Source organism: Aspergillus alliaceus (genome assembly GCF_009176365.1).
Source record: "Aspergillus alliaceus strain CBS 536.65 unplaced genomic scaffold BDW43scaffold_73, whole genome shotgun sequence".
NCBI classification, from domain to species: Eukaryota; Fungi; Ascomycota; class Eurotiomycetes; order Eurotiales; family Aspergillaceae; genus Aspergillus; species Aspergillus alliaceus.
In genome coordinates this window covers 1-22,551 of record NW_022474756.1, presented here as the reverse complement: position 1 = coordinate 22,551, position 22,551 = coordinate 1, and the positions used below count along the sequence as shown (strand labels likewise).

Genomic DNA, 22,551 nt, shown 5'->3' with positions numbered 1-22,551 from the left:
CCTATAATACTCTACTGGGACTGGCATGTTAGTAGGTTGTTTAGATTTAGCCTAGCTCGGCATTGTCTTTCGCTTGCACAAATAGTTTCATATAAACTCAGGTAAGTAAAGACAATCACATCATGCCTTCTTGTTATTGGCTGATTAATTTAGCTAGCCCCAGAGACTACTCTATTTTGGGAAAATCTCTTTGGGCACCTTTATGACAAGTGCCATTTCTATAGATCGTCGACGATGGTGTGTCCTGGATCCAATGTATACACAAGTATGTAACAATCCTAGCAGTTGACAAATCTGCACTATGGCCGAGAGCGATTAGAAAGTATCTGAGACAGTTCAAGCCGTAATAACTCTAATCTCCTTCTAAGTTGACTTGGAGCTGTATGTCAGCTGTACATGTACCGCAGATTATTAAAAGTTCGACTCTGCATTCAAGATTCATCCACAATATGATTTTCTACAACTCGAAGCTATGTATTCTCTTCTTGCAGCAATATCACCTTTTTCCGGTTGCCTCGGCTGGCAACGCAAAGCCACCAACACATCTTCTCAAGGTCTGTACATTCATGGCGTTCATAGATATAGTATGCTCACCCGTTGCTAGATTCATTAATGATTATCCTACAAGACGGGAAGGCTCGAATAAATGGATGCCCCGCGTTTCGAAGGCACTACATAGAGCGGCAAGTTGGTGACAGCTACCGGATTGCGCGCCAAGTGAGCATGTGTGATTTTGAAGGAGGGCAACCAGTTACTTTCTTTTGGACAGAAAAATTCTTAATAGAAGAAAAAATGTTGCGGAAGACTGAGCGTGGGCTACAGGTACTAAAATATTACGATATTTGTAAGCGGTCCACAAAGTGAGCAGCTTACTATTATTATTTTTATCTATTTCTACCCTGTGAGTGTTCTATAGCCACACTTAACTCGGCGGGAAATGTATATATTCTGAGAATTGAGTTATGCGTTACTTTCACAATCAGGTGAATATAGCCAAATAATATCATCCTAGGTTTTTAGCTTTGTCCAGCAAGGTATGTTCTCTGCTCACCCCATTAATTAGATCCCTAGGGTTTGCTTTCAAAACGGCTGATTGCGGTAAGGAATCAACTCTACTAACATACTGACATCTCCCCGTCTGCACAAGAGAAAACCTCAAATCATGATCAGGCCGATAGTCCAGTTCAAATATATCAGCTTGAAGCGACGTGTTTTCATACCACTGCCCCAAAGTGCTAATACCACCATCATCGTTGTATATCAATAGCATACCTGTAAAACGAGGTCCTAAATAGCAGACTTCCAGCCTTTTGGCATTCGTCAAAGGAGCTCGCGAGACGAAGCTGCTCCAGGGGGAAGCATCTAGAAGGTCTAAATGATCGAAATTATATGGCATGCACGGCATCATATCATGGTGTGCTGGCGTCAAAGAGGATACTCCAGGGCGACAGATAACACCTAAGCTGGTGAAGGTAGAAAGCCCTGGTGAAATATCATAATATAGACCCGAGACATCACCATCACTGCCACTGAATAATGTCTTAAACTGAATTTCCACAGGCAGTATATATGGCCCGAGAGTAAGTCTTCGTCCCTTGTTCGTTGTAATCTGTATCGGAATCAGAAGATGAGTGTTAAAAAGAGTGGTGGGCGTACTGCAAGATATGGCCTGGACGTTCTATCCCAAATCACGGATATTGATGTCAAATTTTCGGAACGCGCAAGTCGAACATGAATTGGACAGCCTTTTTGTTGGCCATACCAAGACACTGTATGATTGATATCTGAGCAGGCGTTGAAATGTATTCCCAAGCCGACGAAGCCTCTGCTGGAACAAAAGGCAGCAAGTCCACGCAAAGAGTACCCATCCCCTGTGTAATGGGATATAAGCCATGAATCTTTGATTTCGGGAAGTAAAGTCGCAACTTCGTGGCCAGTTGTAGAATGAGCTCTCCGATAGGTTATATAGTTGGCTTGGCAGCCACGGGTCACCCAAAGAAAGTCATGTCCGAAATCTTGCTCATTGCCATGTTCGGGAACCCACTTAAAGTGGGAGATTTTCATTACCTGTTTCCATTAATATCTTAGCTTCTTTCTTAGGATCTGGCGTCATACATCCCACTCTAGTTCTATCCAAGGTGATTGTGCTGACTGAGGATAGATAACACCAAGAACTTCCTGGCTCTTAGCTTTTGAGCTCTTGGTGATGCTTGCTATGGCCTTTGATAAGAAATCGATCTGCCGTAGTCTGTATAGGCCAAGGGTAAAGGCGATTGCAGCCACAGGAGAAGATATTGCGCGCCTGAGGGACCAGTTGCTCCGATATCCGTAAAGTCTGTCTCCTATACAGATACCGGATATATAAGTTCCATCTAGAGTGGAAGTCAAATAAAGAAAAATATCTCCACATAATTGAACGGTTGCGGAGGCTGGTGTTCTATCTATAGCTGGTCAAATTGTCTTAGCAACATAGAGTGAGAGTAAGCAGCGAACAGCGGAAGGTGGTATAAATTCCCAGACAATGCTAATAAGTTCCGGTGGAAGGTTCCTAACGTTGTCAATAAACTTATTTAGGGTTGTTCTGTGACAATTATCCAACGGGTAACCCGCGTCTGCAAGAGATGAGGGTGCATTTATGGGTTTTGTTTCCATAGCCGGAACTAGGTGTGACAAGGAACGGATTGATGTCGATGCAATCCGGTAATGAGAGTAGATGCTCTGTGGAAGCTTCTCCCAGAGAAGTGGGTTCATCGCTATTCCGAGATTATAGACAAAGCGGATAGATGGTGGTCTGTCTATTGCTGTCCAGCAAAGGTTATGAATCGAGAGCGCAAGCATAGATGTCCTACAATTATTGTTAGAATCAAGTATTTGAATGTTCAGTTTTGGTAAAACAATCGCACTATTCCTCCATTGGAAGTTTAATGACTCCGTCAAGATAGGTCCTTGGTGTTGGTTCACGAAAACGACTACTTATGTCAGTTAATACGACACTTAAAGCTATACGGTATTTACCTGAGCGAAAACGAATGGTTGAATTGAATTTCTCACCACATAATGAACAATATGGTATCCTAGAATATATAAGGGACTCCATTGGTGCATTCATGATGTAGAGAAGAGACTTAATTAGGCTATGAGCTCTTTCGAAATGAGGCCTAAGAATTAGACAAAAACCGGGAGGGTCTTTCTTCGCATATAACTAAGGGGATTTTCAAGCTTTGCATCCGAGAGGAGCTGTCAGGCGTGAGGAGGAAGAGAAAAGAGGAAGGTTGGGAAATACATGGGGAGTATCATGTGACTTAAGATGCAGTTAGGACAAACAATGAGCGTAATATCCGGCATCGCCAATATTAGCAGCATTGGTAGGATGGATCTACACCGGGATGTACTTTGTGGTGAGACTTGACGAACACTACACCACCAATGGGGTAGCACATTGGTAGGCTTGCACCGCTAGTACATAACTAGGCATCGTGATAGGACGGATAAGCTATAAATTACAATGATGTTCAGAATTTATTCTGTAAATAAGCTCTATAGTTCACTTGACTGAGCCTTGGTTCACAACAGATCCTGTATTCAGTACCAAACATAGGAACTTTTTATGCCGCTGACACTCAGGTGTGGGAAGATATGAACTTCGGACATGGTTTCCATAATATATCACCGTTTCCTCCACTGTTGCACCCTGTTCGATTAGAGAGGAGTCAGTGAGTGACATCGACCCAATAACAATAGTAGCATCTAATATGATCCCCAGGACAACACCAAGACCCTGCCCAAAATTTCACTGGAGCCTCCGGATCCCATTCTTCAAACTGAAATTTTTGGTCAATATCACCTTGGTCATGTGGTGGGATTTCTCGCACCAACTGTAGAAGGCGGCCAAATCAGAATTATTTTAGACCTTAAACATCATCAATTGATAGGCCATGGAGATCCTCCAAAAACCCCAAAAGAGCCAATCATTGTTTTCTTCTGTTGGAATCACTATAAAGTTTAGGTAGAAGTCCCATACTTCTATGCTCGATCTCATCTAAACGATCTTCACTTGTTGATGTTTTGAACCAAGTCTTGGTTCTATTTCCTCTTTTTTTTTTCTGCCTTATGGCTATATTAAGCCTTAATCCTGCTCCAGTATCTATATTGGTCTGCATAAACTATCATCCAGATTCAGCTAAGCAAATGCACTTACCCCTTCATTCTGGTAAATGGCTAAATCCTATGCGCTTCTCCGAGACGGCTTTCTCATATCATGGTTTACTTCACTACTTGTTTACTACTTCGGTTATTGTAGTTCTAAGAGCAATCGAGCATATATTGATATCTATACAACAATAAGCTCTTTAAAAAGAATAAAGAATATATTAATCACTGGATAGAGTATTTAAATCTGTTATATTTCTATTTCCCACAATTGCCACTGTATATATAATGGTGGTTAATTTGAAGATGGCCAGCCAGCTCAGTGTCCGCTTACGTTAGTTAACTTAGTTAAACAACTATCAACAGGTTAGTTAAGTAAAATAAAAGATAAAAGGCTTCTTTTGATGCACATAGTCCAGTTAATCGTTATCATCAGAATTATTACAACAGGCTAAAAAACATAGTTAGCACCTGGAGCGGTGATGCATACATATATACAACGAATAACCTTAACCATGTTCCTGGTCAATTTTTCAGCAATGAACGCAGTATATGGACCCCTGACTGGATCTTGACCAGTTGCTGCAATAAATCACTGAGTGAGACTCCTTTAGATTCTTTCCTGATATATCCTCTCCTATTGTAATCCCAGATCACGCCCCATCTATGGCCTGTTAGACTGAGAATATTCTTTCTCACGTCATTGTACTTACACCCATTGTATACAAGGACATGCTCTATTTGAGACCATGAGATGTTCTGGAAGCCATAGGCAACCTTTCAACTCTTTGATATCAGGACAGTGGTCAGTAGTTTGAAATTCGACAGTTTGTAAAATATGTGCCGGAGACTCTCGGGCCCACTTCAATACATTTTCTGTGAGGTCCGCATAAATACACTAGTCAGGTTTGCTGAACGCGATGATCCAATGTGCTCTGCAGTAGCTTAAGATAAGTTGAGCCTTGACGGAGATATCAGGTAAGGAAAGCATATTGGAGAATATCCACCAGAAGTAATCAATATTCTCAATAGATCCTGTATTCTTGGATCACCCAGTGTCACACCGGCCTCGAGCAGTAGCAAGATACGTCAAAAAAAAAAAAAAAAAAAAAAAAAAAAAAAAAAAAAAAAAGGAATGAATAAGCCAAGCAATAGAAGATAAGAAACAAAGTAGAAGGTGAAGGCGTAGTCCATCAGGCGTCGTCATTGCCACCTTTCAACGCCCAAAAAGAGCAGAAACGTCTTCGCAAGGAAACTACTTACTGGCAATTAGTATATCTGTTCTCTGGCTCCCACAATGGTGGCAGGGGTAGGCAGTACTGATCGATAATGCTGGGGACGGTAGTTCGATGATGTCTTCGTCCAACCAGGCTGTCCTGTGAATGCCGGAAGGTGTGGATAATGACACAAGGCTCTGGTTTGATCACAACAGCCGACCTGCGCGGACTTGTGGGTTCTGAAACGTTCTAAAGGAAGAGTGCAGGTGGATATTCAAGATATATATCTTCCCCCAGTATAATATAGGGGACTGTAGGCTACCTTTCGTTGGGGTTCGTATTCCTTCTAGAAGATCCTGTAGCCAATGTATAAATGTGATAAGACAAAACCATATATTGCGACCAGTTGAACGCACATTGGAAAAGGTGGAAAGCTCACAGAGGAATGTGGTTATACTTGGGAAGACTCACTGCCTTAAATATTGGCCAACGTACACATTTAGATATTTGAAAGTCTGCCATAAATTCTTTCCCACACTGTAGAAAGAATGTCCCGTATCCAGCCACTTTCTGGGGGCCTCACATATCCCCTTGATAAATCCTCATATCTCACGCATTTTTACGTCGCCGAAACATATCTAATCACCCCTGACTTACCATTGTTTAGATGCCTGCGTTGTTCTTTGCCAACCCTCTAGATAAGACAAAACTCGATTGATTTGAATAGATGGTTACAGGATTTCGGAACTACGTGATCCCGTACCGAGGCCGGGGAGAGGAGGGGTTATTGGGCATCAAACTGTATCCGCGACAATATTTCCTCCGTTACTTGTTACCCCGCCAAGTGAACATCCACTATGAATATATCGTGCCATAACAAAGTGGAATAGAATCTCTATGGTATGATCTACTTATCTGCTATGATATATATGTAGGCTGTGGTCTGACTATACACTTCTTAGAGTTCACAGTTATGATATAAGTAGCTGTACTTGAGTACCGCATAATGTCAGCAAGTCTCCCCACCCTTCCAGCTGTTTTGCCTATAGAGAGGTCAGCTGTATCCGAGAAGTTGCAAGCCTGTGATGAAGTCAAAAGGGATGTTGAGAGGATCTCAACTGATACACCGGCAATGAGTTATAATCCTCCTTTTATCAAAGGAAGTGCTTGCTCTAAACTTGTCCATGAGATTATTCTCGATTACAAAAAGGTCTGATTAAGCATACAATCACATTATAATCAAGCCATTGACGGTATCAAGCAGTATGCAACGAAGTTCCCTGACCGACCTCAGCAAATATCTCAAGCCAGGCGTGGTGGGCTCGTATTTTTCCCGGGGACAATACCCATTGGAACTGACTTCATGATAATTGACCCTCTTATTGCGGAAGGAAAGTCTACTATAGGTGATGCGGAGGTAGACATAAAGCACTACTACATTGTTTTGAAGGAATGTGATGTTGTTGTTCAACCTGGGGGTAAACTGGTAACACTCGCCATATCTGATATAAGGTGATGGATTGCTAGTAAAAATTATTGCCAAACTATTCGCATATCATTGGGTCTGAAAGGTACTTCCTTTTCTTTTTTGGGGGGTATTGTCAACACGTGCCGCTATATAATGATTGTACAATAGTCCTAGGTCTGGTTATCGCGGTATCTGATATCGGGCAGCGGAGGAAATAGATCAAAACTTGGCATTAGTTGGGCGGCAGTCAGGGGGTCAAATGATGTCACGTCAAAATTCTGCATTAACTCTGCTGCATTGGCAAATGATATCATGTCAAAGTTTTGCATTAGATGTGCTGCATTAATGGAATCAAGGTTGACAAGCATTGTTGTATGTTGTACTGGGCCAGACACTACTTGGGTCTCTGAGAGTGATTGCCTCGTGGCTTCTGGTGACGCGAAGAACGTCAGTTGTGTCTCTTGCTGTGTTGGACCCATAAGGGATGACACTGCCGTATTGTCGGGAACTTCATTGGCAATGCCAGGCATTTGCTCAGTTTCATATGCCTCTGATAAAGTAGTTTGACTGCCGGTGTTTAGTATTGCAGTATTTTTATCGGGGTGTTTTTCGTAGAGGTCTTGCAATATTTAGCAACGCTCAAGGCTTGAACTTTGTCCAATATACCGAGTATATTAGAGGTCTCAGAGGAACCTGGTGTTCTATAGGTATTCCTAGGTTATATTTGCTCAATTTGCGGTTCAGTCCTTCTCGGGCTACCTGGGATATTGCGAGCAGCACGTTTCCTTGGAGCCTTGGGCGTTCTGCGTTTCCGTTTCGAGGAGCCAGAGTCGACTGGAAGAGTCCTGTAAATATTCACAAGAGTTAAGACTTGTTCTTTAAAACGGCCGGTTACACTCTTCACAATACCTTCTCCAGCTAGCTTTGCGTTGTTATCGATACTCAAGCCTACCTTGAGAAAGTGGGAGATGACGATATCAACGTCACCCGTTTTTGTTAAGTATTTCTCATATCTACCCTGTCAGCATACTAATTGTCGATAATACGGTGAGACTTACAAGGAGGAGGGCACGACAAACAAATAAAATATGATGCCATATCCATGTATCGCTGGCCAACATTTTGCCTGTTTTTGTACAACCTGGCATTTTATTCAGGTCAGAGCCCTTATACTGTGCATCTAGGACACTAATAATATATACTTATTTAGCAGAGTTATTGGGGTATAATACATTACTGTTTCTCACAAACTGCTTTTAGTTCATACAGTTCCGGGAATAAATGCGACAATGATTTAGCTTGATCATAAGACTTATTAATCAGTTATAGTCTAGTATAATAGGCTCTATTTAGCATATCACTTCTTGAGGATTCATACGTACCCCACATTGGTTGATCCAGTTTTGGATGTCGCTAACGAACCGGCGCGCAACACCGATTACCACTCCCTGTTTGACGAAGAAGTCCGGATTTTCCCCAGAAATCTGCTTAAGGTCGAAGCCATTTTCTAATGCTACATCACGTGCTTTCTTAATATGGTCTCTGTAAAGCTCACGGCTCACGCGTGATAGGTGCCAATTGGCATATTCCTCCACTGCATCATCTAGGAACCCAGGAATATCCACAGTATCGATACAGTCAGGACTCGAACTTAACTGTTCAGCTGCAATAGGTTTGTCTGATAGAATTTGCGATGACTGTGCGGGGAGGACATTGATATTGATTAGTAGACATGTTGATCCACTTGCGGAATGCCTCAGACTCTTTTAGTGTTTTTCAAGGCGTTGTGCCTCCCCTGAATAGAGCTGTTCACGGACGTCGTCAGGAGATCATCATGCGTATCCAAGATGCCTCCACCCTCAATGTATTTGACAAGTCCCCTCAGATGGTGTGTTCTAAGTTTGTAATGCTTCTTTCCAACAGGGTCCAGCCAGCAATACTGCCCTTCATGGCGGCAGGGTGGCCCAGGACAACGCATCATTTGATACACTTCTCGCCAAAATAGACATTGTCCAGAAGCCTGTTCAGCATCGATCTGGGCATCTCGTTCTGTAAGCATTCTCCTAGTTACTGATGATTTTCCCCTCTTATCTGATTTCCGTGAAAGAGGAGAGCCACTGTCCTCTGTATAGTTTATGGATACTGCCAAGGGAGCTTCAATGAAACCGGTTCCCGCTGTCACGAATTGTACACTGCCAAGCTCGTCCTTCTGGTTCAACTTTACGGAGGTACTCGGGCTAGAGAGCTCATGGGCAGAAAAGATATTTCCTAGCCAAGTCGAAAAGGTGGTGGGTGTGTATAAGGCGGCATCGAAGGGAATAAGCGCCACCTATGTAACTGCACTTATCACAACTGTACTCGTTCAATAGGCACGCTTAGATTGGAACAGCTTATTCGTCCCGTAACAAAACCCAATGTAGTAGACCTAGGAAATTGGCGTATAGCCACATTAAAAAGCAATATGCAATGCTGGAAAACATCAAAATCATGCAAAACGCTCGCCACAGCGTTGTCACTATTATATATGCGCGTGGCCCCCCTCTGCAGGTGCATGGACAAATCGGCCACCAATAAGGAATATCAGGCCATAGAAGGTTGAGATTTTAATAGAGATCCTAAATTCATTAGGCATTAAACCATCAACTATAAATTAGTGAACCGTTAGGAGTAGTAAGAGGGCAAGGATCAGTCTCTTGTCTGAATAGTATCTACTGCCTGCCTTTGATCTTTCTTTCTCCTTTAGTCTACGTATCCTTACCTAGTTGACAGGTCTTCTACCCTGGATAGTAGATATCCTTGACAATTCTGATTCTTCTTTAACCAACTACCTAAGGATGCCCATGGCTCCCTCATCACGATCCTCTGACGGTGACGTATCGACTCCAAGAACCCATTAGGAAGAGATGCAATCTTCGTTTCAAACTCTCCCGGAAACGAGTTCTGGAATCCGTGATCAAACGAAAGCGAAACTATTCAGAATCTTCAGGAAACGATTCGACGGTTGGAAACTAGACTGAATTCGGGGAACCGTCAAAAAGTCGCCGGCGATCCAGTTCAGCCTCGTCAAAGGATAGCTGTACCGCTAAAGTATTCAAAAACATTCCTGAATTTACTCTTGACTTCAAACTACAGCAAAGGTAGGAATGGATTCTTGATTTAGAATATTCTTCCAAAGCGGCCAAAAAGCGCCTTAGAAAGGATGATCAAAAGATTCTTGCGGTCCTTCCTCACATGTCCCCGATCTGTAGGCAAACATAGTATGGTCATCTTGCTGAAAAAGCGCGAGAACAGCGACGAGACTCTGAGAAATCGTGGCCCTACTTCGCCGAATGGACCTCACCCTGATCAGGAAAGAAGCCACATAGCAACCCGATACGATAGGTCAACCCCAACGAGCTCGGCAACGAAACGACCAAGATCCGCGAGAGTTTCATGCCTATCTGGCTGCCTTAGAACAACATTTCCTAAGGCAACCAGAAAGAGAACGAGATCTTGCTTTCTTTGTAAAGTTTCTTCCTGATTTAACGAAATATATTCAGGAACATCATTTAAAGCTTCCTGAAACTCGTGATGAAACGGTAACATTAGTGACACATCATTGGAGCCGTCTGCGACTGCGAAACGCGATGAATCTGCAACGGAAACCACAAAGAAAAATGGGAAATCCGGTAAATATAAGTGATCCCGACCTCAAAGGATGACTCTGTGAGGGCCGATCGATATGATGATATTGGTGCTATCTTATCTAGAATTTCAAGCGTGAGCGGAAAGAGAAGGAATTGTTGTGGGGGAAATAGCAAGCTATGTACAAACAGCGCAAACAACAGTGAATTAGTCATAGAAAGAACAGATCCTACAGTGTAGGTAGAGACAAGAACTGTATTTTAACAAGCACCTAGCCTGGTCATAACGCTGGAGAGGCAGCGTTGCATCCAAACTTTCCAGAATCACCAAATATATTGCCAAGCATAGTGATACCATTTATAACTTCCCGTACGCGGGGCCGCATAGCACCAAAGGCTACTGATTTTAAATCAAGCCTTTTATATCTTACAGGAACTATAGGATATTGTGTTGTGAGATCGGATCAACAGTGAATAAAGCTGACTTGGTGTCTCAGGCAGGGTTCGGCCTGGGCCCTGACACTTATGCTCAAAAATATTGATCAACTAGGTGGCATTCTACGCGCGGTGGAGGAGGGGTAGAGAAGTTAATAGCCTCGGTAAACGCATAAATGGGATGTTCTCTACTTCCTGGCGCTTAAATCTCGACCCACACAGACTAATATTTACATAAAAACATAGCTGGGTGATGTGAACCTATGATTGATCATATAGGGTGTCCAAGAGAAGAGGTAAGCCAAAACCTACGTTAAGGCTCAGCGAGAATTGGTACTTGTAACTCCCTTGCATGGTACGCATATGGCATTGTACGGCACCGCGTTCAGCCGTACGCTGGTCTAGTTAGTATAGACATACGTATATAGCGGCTATTAATATCTCTATCATTAGTTGTATTTTGCTTTCCAAAACAAACCAGACCATAAGTGAGCGCACTACTCTCACACTACGATGTCTTGGAAGCAACAGGGTAAATACTGGAGCCGGCCACTAGACTGTCACGACAGATTTTTCCAGGCGGCTGCTGATATGGGAAAGCCACTCGGCCGCGAGCATTACCTGATTATGGGGAATGTGCGACTCGACTTTCCTTCTGACTTTGGCATGCCAGGCCGACTCCGTGAAGCATGGAAGGCATTGCGATTTCGGCACCCAGACATTGCACTGGAACTGCACAACGGAGAGAAGAGGTATTACCCTGTCTCTGATGAAAGGGCACTAGATGACTGGTGCAATTCAACCTGCCGGATTGAGGAGGACGCACGTTCTGCTGATGACCTCTTCACCCACAAACTCTGGCTCTCAGATTCCCATGCTACCTGTCACTGGATCCCAGCAAGTAGCCAGCTCGTTCTTGTTTCAGGACACCACCGCTGGGACGGTATTGGCCAAACCATGATGTTGCACGAACTGCTATCTGAGCTGGAGAGCCCGTCCTCTCTCCCCACCACTTTCGATGGCGAAGAAGCCAAGAACCTGACTCCTACGTTGAGCGAAGTGTTAGGAGTATCAACAACAGCTTGGGAATCGAGCTGGGAGAAACGTGCTGACGAACTTCTTGGGACGTTTCTCGAGGGCCAACCTTCTATTGGATTACCTCAAAGGGGCGACTCAATGGCTCTACCGGGCAACACTTTGCGAGTTGAGCAAGTCGTCTCCGCCGATATTACTGCGGCGTTGCGGAAGGCAGCCCGCGAACAAGGAATCACCATGACAACAGCTATGCACGCATCAGCAATTGTGGAGACAGCGTGTGCAAACCCTGGTTCGCCGGCTTCACGCTTTACTTCCTTAGCTGTCTTCAGTCTACGCAAGCACTGTCCCGAGCCCTTTGATGGGAATTTGCATGCGCCTTCACTGCGCGTAACAGCACTTCCTATCAACATCGACGCGCGGGCCCCTTGGCGTGACATCACCGGTGTTCTCCATCCCATCTATCACCAGTCATGGACGGTGGGCGAGAGCGAAATGCTGTTTGTGCGCATGCCCTGGATTGAGAAGCTTACGATGCTCTTAACGCCAAATTGTAACGCACCCCCGCCATCTGAGCCGAACCTTAATAGCTTGGGAGTAATCGAGCGATTTTTAAACCCATATTACGGCTCTATAGCAGTGGAGGATTTCTCAATTATGGGACAAATGCTTTCACCGCAGTTATATGTCCACTGTTGGAGTTGGAATGGGAAATTGCATATGAGCGCTAGCTTCAATGAGGCATACTACACGGCTGAGTACGTCGATGAATGGCTAGCAGCCGTGAGGAGAAATTTGACAAATAATCTCGGGGTTACGGAGAAATAGGTCTTTATCAACGTACCAATCAATCAAGATTCTAGTAACCTGATAGAGCCTACGGCTAGATATTTACTCATGAAGGCGCTTCGCCGTTGAAGCAGAATCTGAGCCGTACGCCATAAACCTTCAAACCCAATGCAGTAGACATAAGAAATCTGCTTATAAACACATCGAAACAACATGCAATGCTAGAAAACATCAAAATCAACCAAAAAGCTCGCCACAACGTTGTCTCACTGCTTCACCATACACCTTATAGTCGGGAGTGCAATGCGGCCAGCCTGGACCGAGGAACGCGCTTCGGCACGGACGCTGGCATAATGGTCGCAAACGACCCGTCTTGAAACACGGACCAAGGAGTCTAACATCTACGCGAGTGTTCGGTGTCAAACCCGTACGTGCAGTGAAAGCGAACGGAGGCGGGAGCCCCTTCGCGGGGCGCACCATCAACCGATCCTGATGTCTTCGGATGGATTCGAGTAAGAGCGTAAATGTGGGGAACCGGGTCAAACGGTCCCTAGTGCAGATCTTGGTGATAGTAGCAAATACTTAAATGAGAACTTTGAGGACTGAAGTGGAGAAAGTTTCTATATGAACAGCGGTTAGATATAGAGAAGTTCTGTTTAAAAGGCACCCTCATGCACCGTGTGCTGAAAGAGAAGCCGGTTAATATTCTGGCACTTGGATATAGATTCTCTATGGCAACATAACTGAACGCGGAGATGTCAGTGGGGGTCCTGGAAAGAGTTCTTTTTCCTTCTTGACAGCCTACCACCCTGAAATCGGTTTGTTCGGAGCTAGGGTCGTTGCTCTCCTCACGGCCAACATTCTCGCACTGGCACTCTGGATGCACGCGTGGGATGGGGTGCAGCGACGAGCGAGAGTGCTGGCGGTCGTTTATATGATGCTGCTGTGGGCCAGTCCCACCTTTGGCCTTCTCGCGGATGTGTTCGGCATCGAGCGCAGGACCGTATCTTGGTTCCATCATTGGATGGGCCGGACCGGTGCGCTGCATTCCGTCCTTCACGCTGCCACTGCCCTGGCGGCAGCTGGCCGCCCCGCGCGTTTGCTGGCACACATTTCCTACACCCCGCTGCTGGTACTGGAACTCCCTGCCCGCATGAAGCGCTCAACCGGACTAGGGCCAAACCTTGCCCCTCCACTCCTCCCCTTCCCAAATCGGTATGGGCTAACTACGACCAGGCTGTCATTGCTGTCTCGCTGATCTAACCACTTTCGCTGCACGCTGTGCTTAGACGGCACCCTCAGTTTGCCCTGAAAACCCATTATCTCCTGGCAATGACCGGTACCATCACGCTGGCTCTCCATTTCGGGGAGATCGCGATTGGTCTGTTTCTGGTACCTCGTCGGTGCTGTCGGCCTGTGGTGGGCGTTCTGTGTGGTCTCCTGCTTCCTGCTGCCACTTTGGAAGAAGCTATGGGGCCACCCCTGGCCCCGCCTTCGAGTCCGCCTGGTCGAGGACCTGCTTTGGCAAGCCATTACCGTGCCCCACCACTGGGATACCGCCCCGGGCCAGTATGTCCAGGTCTGGGTCCTGCTGATGGGACTGCGATATGCACTCCAACTGCCCTTCTTCTATGTGACCTTTTCGGAGGACGCTGCCGACCACCGGGAAGCTGCATGCCCTGACCCGGGCGCGGGAGTCCGGGCTGACGGCCAAACTATGCCGACGCATCGTCCTGTCTCCGCAACAGCCGCCGGTTCTAGTGCTAGGCCTGTATAGCTGACGGTGTAACCTGTCGTAGTTTTATCCTCTTTATCGTAGAGGATATCGGATCCTTGCGGGTGCTCCCCTACATTCGGATGTTGGTGCAGGCCAGCCAACAGCGTCGGGCAATGGTCTGAAAATTGATGGTCTTCTGACAGATGGAAGACTTTGGTACGTATCGCGCTCTTCTCCCGAAAGGTCCGGATGCTTGACTGACGTTGTTCACTGGGTGATAGTCCATCAACGGTGGGTAAGCAATTGGATGCAGCAGCTCCTGGATATTGATCGCGACGAGTTCAAAGTACTTACTTTCTTTTCTTTGTTTATTTCTCCTCCTCCATTCTATTTCGTGTCTTTCTAAATAGTAATGTTCTCCTTTATTTTTATCTTTACTTTTTCTATGGCCGGGGTTATGCGTTGCACCAAGCTCAGTTTCCTAACCTGGTTGATCCAGATCCTACAATTCGATTTCTACTACCACCGGTCAAGCGAAGACGTTCCGCAGCCCTCCAAGGCCGCCAGCCGCATCCGTCTTTGCCCCGGCCGACTGCAGCCGGACCAGACTGTTCAAGACCAGATTGACTGTCGTCGTGGGAATATGGCGGTGGGCGGTATGTCGGCTCCCACCATCATGCCCCGTGCGTGTTGGTGGGATGGAATCCGGGAGCATCTCTAGGTGGATCCGCTGGCCCGTGGTTAGTGGCCGCTTCACACACAAGTTGATCGCGAATTTGATAACAAGCGATTGCAGGATATCAATCCCATTATCTTGTTCTGATCTTCTCTTCTCTTGCACTATCTATTTTGTCGCTGTAGAGCTAGAACTTGGAACGAGTATCGTCCCCAACACTCCCTCGATGAGAACTCAGGCCCTAACTCTAAAACGCGTTAAGCCACGATAGACTGTTCCAGGAGTGGCCCGCCATTTAAATGCTCTCCTTTCACCGGGGTTATCACCAAGCTAACAATGCGTGTGCTAGCGTGTCTCCATGGTAGGTACCCGGAAACACGGAGATAGTTTCGAGTCCACCTTTAGAGAGATCTGCATCGACTCTGTGCTCGTACAAAGTTTCACCACCTCGAGGTACCCGCCAGACGATGCTGCATAGAGTGGTGTCAAGCCAATTGTATTTACTTATGGATATTGCAGCAACTCCATGCTCGTACAGGAGATTAACTATTTCAAAATCCTCGATATTTGATGGTATATGGCATATCACTGTGTAGGTATCTTTTATCGCTCAGCCTGGTGCCTATAAAAAGAGGCGTCTCTTAAGATCTAGACCATTAGAGATCATATGTATTTTCTTTACACTTATTTTAAGGTCGGAGTGGGGGCTCATAGTCGCATTGTAAAGCTCAGTTTATAACCTGTCCATTCACAGCTACCCTATTTTTGTTTTTCTTTCTTTCTTTTTTTTCTTTTTCTCTCTCTCTTCTCTTGTTGGTGGCCTCAAGGATTTCACTTCAGTCTAAGCCATTAGCCTTATCTCCTAAAGGGGCTCCATCTCAGATGTGGAGCGAGCATGTACAGGCTATACTCATGATTGGTTATAGCACTAGCTAAGCCCATCCACTCCATTGGTCTGCTCGGAACCTGACGTCAATAACCCAGATAGGTCAAGTATATGGCTCCGGCCTAGAGGCTAAGGCTGACATTGGCTAATAGCCAAAGGATCCGGGAGCATTGATACGACTGTATTTTTGAAACTAATCTTAAAATAAGCAAATTAAATCAGAGACATCCCTGTAAAAAATAGGACATATTGGGAAGCGAGGACATAAGAGGGAATGGATGGAAGCCCTTAGCCCTCGAGACCTGCTTATCACTCGGACATAACGCGAATACACAACGAAGAACAGCGCATCCATAGCGAAACAGCCTATCAACTTGTTGCACATTTAGTTCATTGATTCTGGGACGAATAAACAATCCCATAAGAGTCTCACTCGCTGATTTGTGTTGTTTTTTTCTGCCTCCCATCTTGGCACGTCACTCTTGAATAAGCGCATCAAGGAATCTCACCCATATTCAAGGTGCTACAAGGTCAAGGGTTGAGAAGAGTCCAAAGGTAACTTTCAGCTTCTGGTCTCTTGTCCATTGGTGCATTCATTCTTTCAGAAATATTTCAAATCTAATACAGATGCTAGAATACCGGTGTTGGCCTGGAATGACCGTTGAGACCTCAAATCGTGCAAACTCGTGCCGCACGAAGCCTTCACCACTATCAAGAGTGTTGCTCGATCTGTGGCCCCTCGATTACTGAACACGGTCTGCTAAATAAATTTCTCGCACGATGGCGAACGACAACAATGATGACGGCAATGGGAGCTTGATTGTCGGCCTCATTATACTCGGCATGTGTATAACGGTCATGATATATTGTGGAATCCGTCAAATGATGTACCCTGCGCCGCCTCCGCCTCGCGATATGTCTGTAGACCAGAGGAACTATTTACGGAAAGTGCGCCAACAAAGTCTCGATCGACTCTGGTATATTGCACGGTCGAAGGACCGGCCACCAGAGACAGAAGTTGGTTCCGTCAGTCACGCTTGATCTGATGGATGCGGCTATTCTTTTATATTTTTTCTTTCTTTTTTTCTTTTTTTCTTTGTTTCTTTTTTCCCTTTTCTTTCCTTTTCTTTTCTCTTCTCTTGTTTTTTCACGTTGTGATATGCTATTATGAATCATTTTTTATAAACTTTTATCATCACAGTCCATATGCCATCTCGTGGGTCAACAATGCGGGTTGGAGTATTTTGGCTTCAGCAGAGAGTTGGTAGCAGGCAGACTTGTAGCGATAAACTGTAATCTATGAAAATCAATTTTTCTATAGGGCCCGGCCATATTGGTAATATTATTGTGTCTAGGGGGCTGTTTCTATAGACAACCAGAGCAAGCTTGTCATCGATAATTTCATGGCTTTACGGTTAGGGACTTCGATGACAACAAAATCTAATTAAAGTGGTATCTCTTCTCTGCAATCTCACTCTTCTGGCAGTTTTTTTAACATTCTATCCTCTCAATGTTTTCAGCTGATAGTCGAGCCCTTTCCCATGAGATTGTACGACGGACTCCTGAGAAAACTCGTTCTGGTTCATCGCTCATTGCTGGAATTGATAAGATATCAATCGCCATATTTGACAGGCTTGGCCAACGTTTTTGCTGTTGATCCTGACACCACCATGTGAGAGCACCCGTGCGAACCTCATATGGCGACTCAAAATTGTAATCTTCGTATCCACCTTGGCTTGCTGGCCGAGCAAACTTGCCCAGACTTGAGCAATCCGATCGAAATCATCGAGCTCTTTAGTATTCCGTTCATATGATTGCATAACCATGTAATTAGGAGCCTTTTCCCAATACTCCTCCCAAAGCTTTTTAACCTTCTGTAGTTTTGCCATGATTGTTCAATCTTCTTGGGGACTGAGGCATGTGCTGTGATAATATTGTCCTCTGATTCTGGAATCAGCACTCGACAAAGAGCATGGAATTCAGGCCATTCAACAAGGGAAAATGGAATATTTCGGATAACAATTAATGAGTCTAACTCCTCATCAATAACATCCTGGTCTACAATTCTTTAGAAAACCTTCGTATCAATGTTTTGCGTTTGACCTAAGGACTCTACATTAATATAAAGCTGCTGAAGTTGGTGGACTACAGTTTGTTGAAGTGTGCTTGGAAGTTGGAACAGATAGGATAGAGATCTGATGTTTTGATTTAAGATGATTTCGCATATTTGTAGTGACTGAAGTACCGTACGGTGAATCTGTCCAATGGACACAGTACTTGATTGGGGCGCTTTTATGAAACTTCTTCATCACGTGCAGGTCGCGTATGGGCCCATGTCATCGAGCCCATTGGAGTTTTCCCCCTATTTGAGTCCGATCTAGACTCAGTTTCAACGGAATCGAGCGTGGATACATAGGCTAAGCAGGATGGATCTGCGTCAGAATCCATATTTTGAATAGGATGGATCACAATTCATTAGAATTGGAAAAGAGCAGTATGAACATGAAGCTTCTCAAGCTAGTCTAGAGGCGGTAAGTGGACGGTGAGGATTCTGCCGATCATCGATGATTATTGTTGATATGAATCTATAGGAGACACGTGATCGCCTAGCGGCTTGGCCGGATCACCCACTCCTTCAGCCCCTGAGGGCTTTACCCATTAGTAGTTGAGGAAGAAGAGAAGAAGCGCTCAAGATAGTTGATATAGTCGTCCATAGAATTGAGCACCTATCGGAATGGCATCCGGTCCTCAGTAGGCTACGTACGCGTAGCTGATACAGCCTCATCCTGCCCATCTTTCCCCTGAGAGCACCGCCCAGGGGACAAAAACCCCGCAGATGCGCCTAGTTGAAGACCTGACTATATACCCACTAAAGAAGAAATCAACCTGCGGTCAATGCTGCCAACTCTACAGGCAAAGCTACAGCAGGCAATGGGGGAGGCCATAAATTGGGAAGACGCACCCAATGGGAAAAGTCCCGCACCCCAAGCAGAACAGGCGAAAAGGCACCAAAGCAAAAGAGAAAATGCTCAAGAGCAACAAATTCCTGCAGGAGATCAAAACGCACCTGTAGATGAGAATCGCGCTGCCGGCGTTACCAGTATTCTAGACCACTGGGTGCCACGGATTGCGGTTGCCAAAGCAATCGGATCTGAATCAGCATACTCTGACCCTGCGGAATCAATGATAGAGCTTATCCGCTTCACCTAACAGAAGGATGCAAAAACAAAGAATCAATATCTGCGCACGCAGCAAGAGGGTCAGGGGAAGCAAGGCAATTTGCCCTGGGGAATAGATGAAGACAGGCTTCTCAGGTATAAGGGTGCGGTTTACATACCTAAAATTGAAGCAATAATTCAAGAAATCATAAGAACAAATCATGATCTACCGCAGGGGGGTCACACTGGTTTCAACCGCACCTATAACATTATCAGACACAAGTATTATTGGCATGATATGCGCGCCGATATAAAAGAATATGTGAAAACATGTGATACCTGTCAACGCATCAAAGTGCATAGACATGCACCTTATGGGAAATTAGCTCCGCTCCCAATCCCTGCAAGGCAGGGAGATATCATGACCATGGATTTTATTACGGGATTACCCTCTAGTAAGTGGCAGAGGAAGGTCTATAATGCATTGCTAGTCATGGTAGACGCGCTGACTAAATATGCTATCTATATCCCATGCAGTAAAGATATTGACGCACCACATCTTGCGGAGTTGATGTATACTACAATAGTCCCTATATTTGGGAACCCGCAACATCTGGTAACTGACAGAGATGCGGTATTTACCAGCCACTACTGGATAGCGCTATGTGACTATTTAGGAATAAAGCGGAAACTGTCTACCGCTTTCCACCTACAGACAGACGGGCAAACTGAGTGTCAGAACCAAACACTAGAGTATTACCTGCGCGCGTACTGCAATTTCCTTCAGGATAACTGGGCCCGCTGGCTACCAGCAGCGCAGTATATGTATAACACTGCGGTCCACAGTGCCACTAAGGTAACATCTTCCTATATGTTAATGGGCTTCACACCAAATCTGCGGATTGATATTGATAACGGATTACCGCATGTGAAAGCTCTGGAAGCAAAAGAAAGAGCCAAAGAGCTCCAGTGGATACATGACATAGCAAAAAATGCGCTTGAGAAGTCTAAAACCGTAATGGCAACACAGTACAATAAACATCGTATAGATATGCGGTTTAAGATAGGAGATGAAGTACTGGTGCGGGCAAAGAATATCTCCACTGTACGACCGAATGTTAAATTAGATCACCGCCAGTTAGGACCGTTCACAATCATTGACGCATGGGGAACGCAGACTTATAAACTGAGGCTACCGCCATGATACCGCCGCTTACATCCGGTTTTCCATGTCTCATTACTAGAGCCATACTACCAACGGAAAGGTCAGAAGGTGCGGCCACCACCTATCCCGATTGACAGAGATGAAGAATGGGAGGTGGAACGCATCTTAGCAGAAAAACGCACCCAGGATGGAGAAACGCTATATCTAGTCCGATGGGCGGGATATACACCCGCAGATGACACCTGGGAACCATTGGAGCATGTGCAAGAAACTCAAGCGTTGGACGAATATCAGCGCACGAAAGGGAAGACTGACCGCATCTAGAGTGCTGATGTCTATAGTGGGCCTATGAAACCATTACATTGCGGACGCAGTTCACCAAGCAGCGGGAATAAATTGCCAAAAAAAAAAAAAAAAACAAACTATGGAAATACCCAAAGGCCGCACCCCACCTATCCTAATCATAATCAAAAGACAAAAACACTCTATCCTCTACACCCGCAGGTCAGCTCCAGCGGAGTCCGCTCAGCGGAAGAGGACTCACTTGAAGGGAGAAATGAATACACCCAGCATACGCTGGTAGAGAGGGCGGGGGCTCGCAGGGGGTGGAGTGGAAGGAGCCGGTGATCCTGAACCTAGGCCACCACCGCCGCGGCGGGCTGCACCGGGTGCCACACGTACAGGACGAACAGCGGCGTTAAGGGCACGAACCGCAGCTTTGAGAGCCTCTTTCGTCGCAATGGCAGATGGAGACTGCTCAAAGCGGTAACGTGCCACCAATACCGTGTCCGCCTGCGTAATGGCCTCAGTGGGCACCTACCGCACATATCAGCACAACCCAGTATCGGGGATCAGGAGATATCACTTGCCGGTACGCAACGGTGGTAACCGCTTGCGCAATAGAAACAGACACGACGGCCCTCGCGGACCACGCAGGCAACACTTACCCCTGATAGGGCCGAACTGCAGCGCCGGAGACACCGCAGGCACCACTCCCCACCATTTTCAGGCAAGGGGATGCCCGCGTTGTCTTCCGAAGATGAGGGGGCCTCATCCTCTGAAGAGAGGGGGGGCGAGAGGTCTTCCCCGCTCAAGGAAGCTGAAAGCGCGATATCATCCCCGCTGAGGGAACCCGGTGGCGCAACCGCTTCCTCCGAAGAGGGGACCGGGGACGGACTCGGCGAAAAGCCCCCAAAAGGAGGGGACGCAGGAGGAGACGCAGGAGGAGATGCAGCAGGGGCTGAAGCCTGCTGGCAACGCAGGCAACGGGCACGGTTCTTCTTCTTGCGCCTATTGGCGCGGCGGAGCGTACGAGCGGCAGCAGATCGATGTTTGGCCATCTGTCGAATACACCAGTGGAATCAGCATACACGCAAGCCCACAAACGAAGCTAAGAAGGAAGCGGGAAAGAGCTTAACGCAGAACACAATCATCAGCAGGACAACGGATGCAACAGCGCCACACCTGATAGCTCAGGAGACCTCAAAACCACAAGATACGGGCAACGCAATGAGCAGAATAGGATACTGTGATCAGAATGACCTGAACGCGCGGCGTGATGCGGAAAACGAGGCGCTTACCATGGGTGTAGGAGAGGTTGGTGATTGAGAAAAGGAATGAGGAACAGCGTGTGAGAAATCGCTGTATGGCAGGTGACGTCCAACACAAGCGGCGCCTAGGCAACGGAATCAGTGAATGGCACAACGCAACCACAACACAACATCGCCGCCCGATATCAAGCAAGTGAATGGAACCGAGCGTTTCATACCATAGGGCGCGCGGCAGGAATCGGGATCGGACCCTGTACAACGCAACTAACACCCCTATACTTCCCGAAATGGAAAACGTGAGGCTATCCCCAAGCGTGAAATCACACACTGCTCAGAACCACCGAACGCCTACACCACGCGCCCGCAACCAACCCCGCATAAGCCAGGATTCTACGCTCGCATAAATGAGCACCTACGAAGCCCTGAGGCCAGGGCTTTCCGAGAGAGGGGGGTAATGTTAGGCGCACCTTACAGCGCCTGCGGGTGATATAGTAGCACGTGCGGGTCACGTGCTACCCGCTGCGGTAAAATCTTTACCGCACCCCAATGGCTTCAGAAACCAGTGATCAACCTCTGTGTATGGTAGTAGATCGTTGAATAGAAACCCAGTCCTCTGCTCCTGCCACCTGCGGCGCCGTAGCACGCTATTCCCCTACTACCTGCGGCTCTCCGAGCTGCAATTA

The 22,551-nt window shown here is 46.1% G+C and overlaps 7 protein-coding genes across 7 annotated transcripts; 4 read left to right on the top strand and 3 right to left on the bottom strand.

Annotated features, from left to right (window-relative positions):
* Positions 1 to 1,008: 1,008 nt before the first annotated feature.
* Positions 1,009 to 3,109, bottom strand: BDW43DRAFT_323395 (uncharacterized protein; the record flags this gene model as incomplete). Its single annotated transcript, XM_032049736.1, has 8 exons — positions 1,009 to 1,041; positions 1,121 to 1,609; positions 1,763 to 1,951; positions 1,993 to 2,067; positions 2,116 to 2,437; positions 2,567 to 2,612; positions 2,679 to 2,969; positions 3,016 to 3,109. The coding sequence occupies 8 exons, from the start codon at positions 3,107 to 3,109 to the stop codon at positions 1,009 to 1,011; spliced, it is 1,539 nt and encodes a 512-aa protein (XP_031894769.1).
* Positions 3,110 to 6,194: 3,085 nt separating this feature from the next.
* On the top strand, positions 6,195 to 6,943 carry BDW43DRAFT_233273 (uncharacterized protein). The gene is made up of 3 exons (XM_032039555.1): positions 6,195 to 6,266; positions 6,329 to 6,576; positions 6,628 to 6,943. The coding sequence occupies exons 2-3, from the start codon at positions 6,373 to 6,375 to the stop codon at positions 6,880 to 6,882; spliced, it is 459 nt and encodes a 152-aa protein (XP_031894768.1). The 5' UTR covers positions 6,195 to 6,266; positions 6,329 to 6,372; the 3' UTR covers positions 6,883 to 6,943.
* Positions 6,944 to 7,004: 61 nt separating this feature from the next.
* BDW43DRAFT_316341 (uncharacterized protein) lies at positions 7,005 to 8,893 on the bottom strand (the record flags this gene model as incomplete). The annotated part of the gene is made up of 5 exons (XM_032048275.1): positions 7,005 to 7,453; positions 7,594 to 7,847; positions 7,893 to 7,975; positions 8,217 to 8,531; positions 8,597 to 8,893. 5 exons carry the CDS (start codon positions 8,891 to 8,893, stop codon positions 7,005 to 7,007), a joined length of 1,398 nt encoding a protein of 465 aa, XP_031894767.1.
* A 2,512-nt stretch (positions 8,894 to 11,405) lies between these two features.
* Positions 11,406 to 12,755, top strand: BDW43DRAFT_323394 (uncharacterized protein; the record flags this gene model as incomplete). The annotated part of the gene is made up of 1 exon (XM_032049735.1): positions 11,406 to 12,755. One exon carries the CDS (start codon positions 11,406 to 11,408, stop codon positions 12,753 to 12,755), a length of 1,350 nt encoding a protein of 449 aa, XP_031894766.1.
* A 3,562-nt stretch (positions 12,756 to 16,317) lies between these two features.
* Positions 16,318 to 17,318, top strand: BDW43DRAFT_292606 (uncharacterized protein). Its single transcript, XM_032043740.1, has 2 exons — positions 16,318 to 16,550; positions 16,630 to 17,318. The coding sequence occupies exon 2, from the start codon at positions 16,776 to 16,778 to the stop codon at positions 17,034 to 17,036; it is 261 nt and encodes an 86-aa protein (XP_031894765.1). The 5' UTR covers positions 16,318 to 16,550; positions 16,630 to 16,775; the 3' UTR covers positions 17,037 to 17,318.
* A 3,822-nt stretch (positions 17,319 to 21,140) lies between these two features.
* BDW43DRAFT_233241 (uncharacterized protein) lies at positions 21,141 to 22,173 on the top strand. The gene has a single exon (XM_032039554.1). The coding sequence runs from the start codon at positions 21,336 to 21,338 to the stop codon at positions 21,924 to 21,926; it is 591 nt and encodes a 196-aa protein (XP_031894764.1). The 5' UTR covers positions 21,141 to 21,335; the 3' UTR covers positions 21,927 to 22,173.
* BDW43DRAFT_292603 (uncharacterized protein) lies at positions 22,141 to 22,527 on the bottom strand (the record flags this gene model as incomplete). The annotated part of the gene is made up of 1 exon (XM_032043739.1): positions 22,141 to 22,527. A coding segment is annotated over one exon (189 nt), but the record flags the coding sequence as incomplete, so codon positions are not given.
* Positions 22,528 to 22,551: the final 24 nt, after the last annotated feature.

What these genes read in the sequence shown, in the direction of transcription:
- BDW43DRAFT_233273 (XM_032039555.1), top strand. Translation starts at nt 6,373, where the DNA reads ATGTCAGCAAGTCTCCCCACCCTTCCAGCTGTTTTGCCTATAGAGAGG. An exon ending in TTATTCTCGATTACAAAAAG is followed by an intron (nt 6,577 to 6,627) that starts GTCTGATTAAGC and finishes GACGGTATCAAG; the next exon opens with CAGTATGCAACGAAGTTCCC.
- BDW43DRAFT_292606 (XM_032043740.1), top strand. Translation starts at nt 16,776, where the DNA reads ATGGCGAACGACAACAATGATGACGGCAATGGGAGCTTGATTGTCGGC.
- BDW43DRAFT_233241 (XM_032039554.1), top strand. Translation starts at nt 21,336, where the DNA reads ATGCCCGCGTTGTCTTCCGAAGATGAGGGGGCCTCATCCTCTGAAGAG.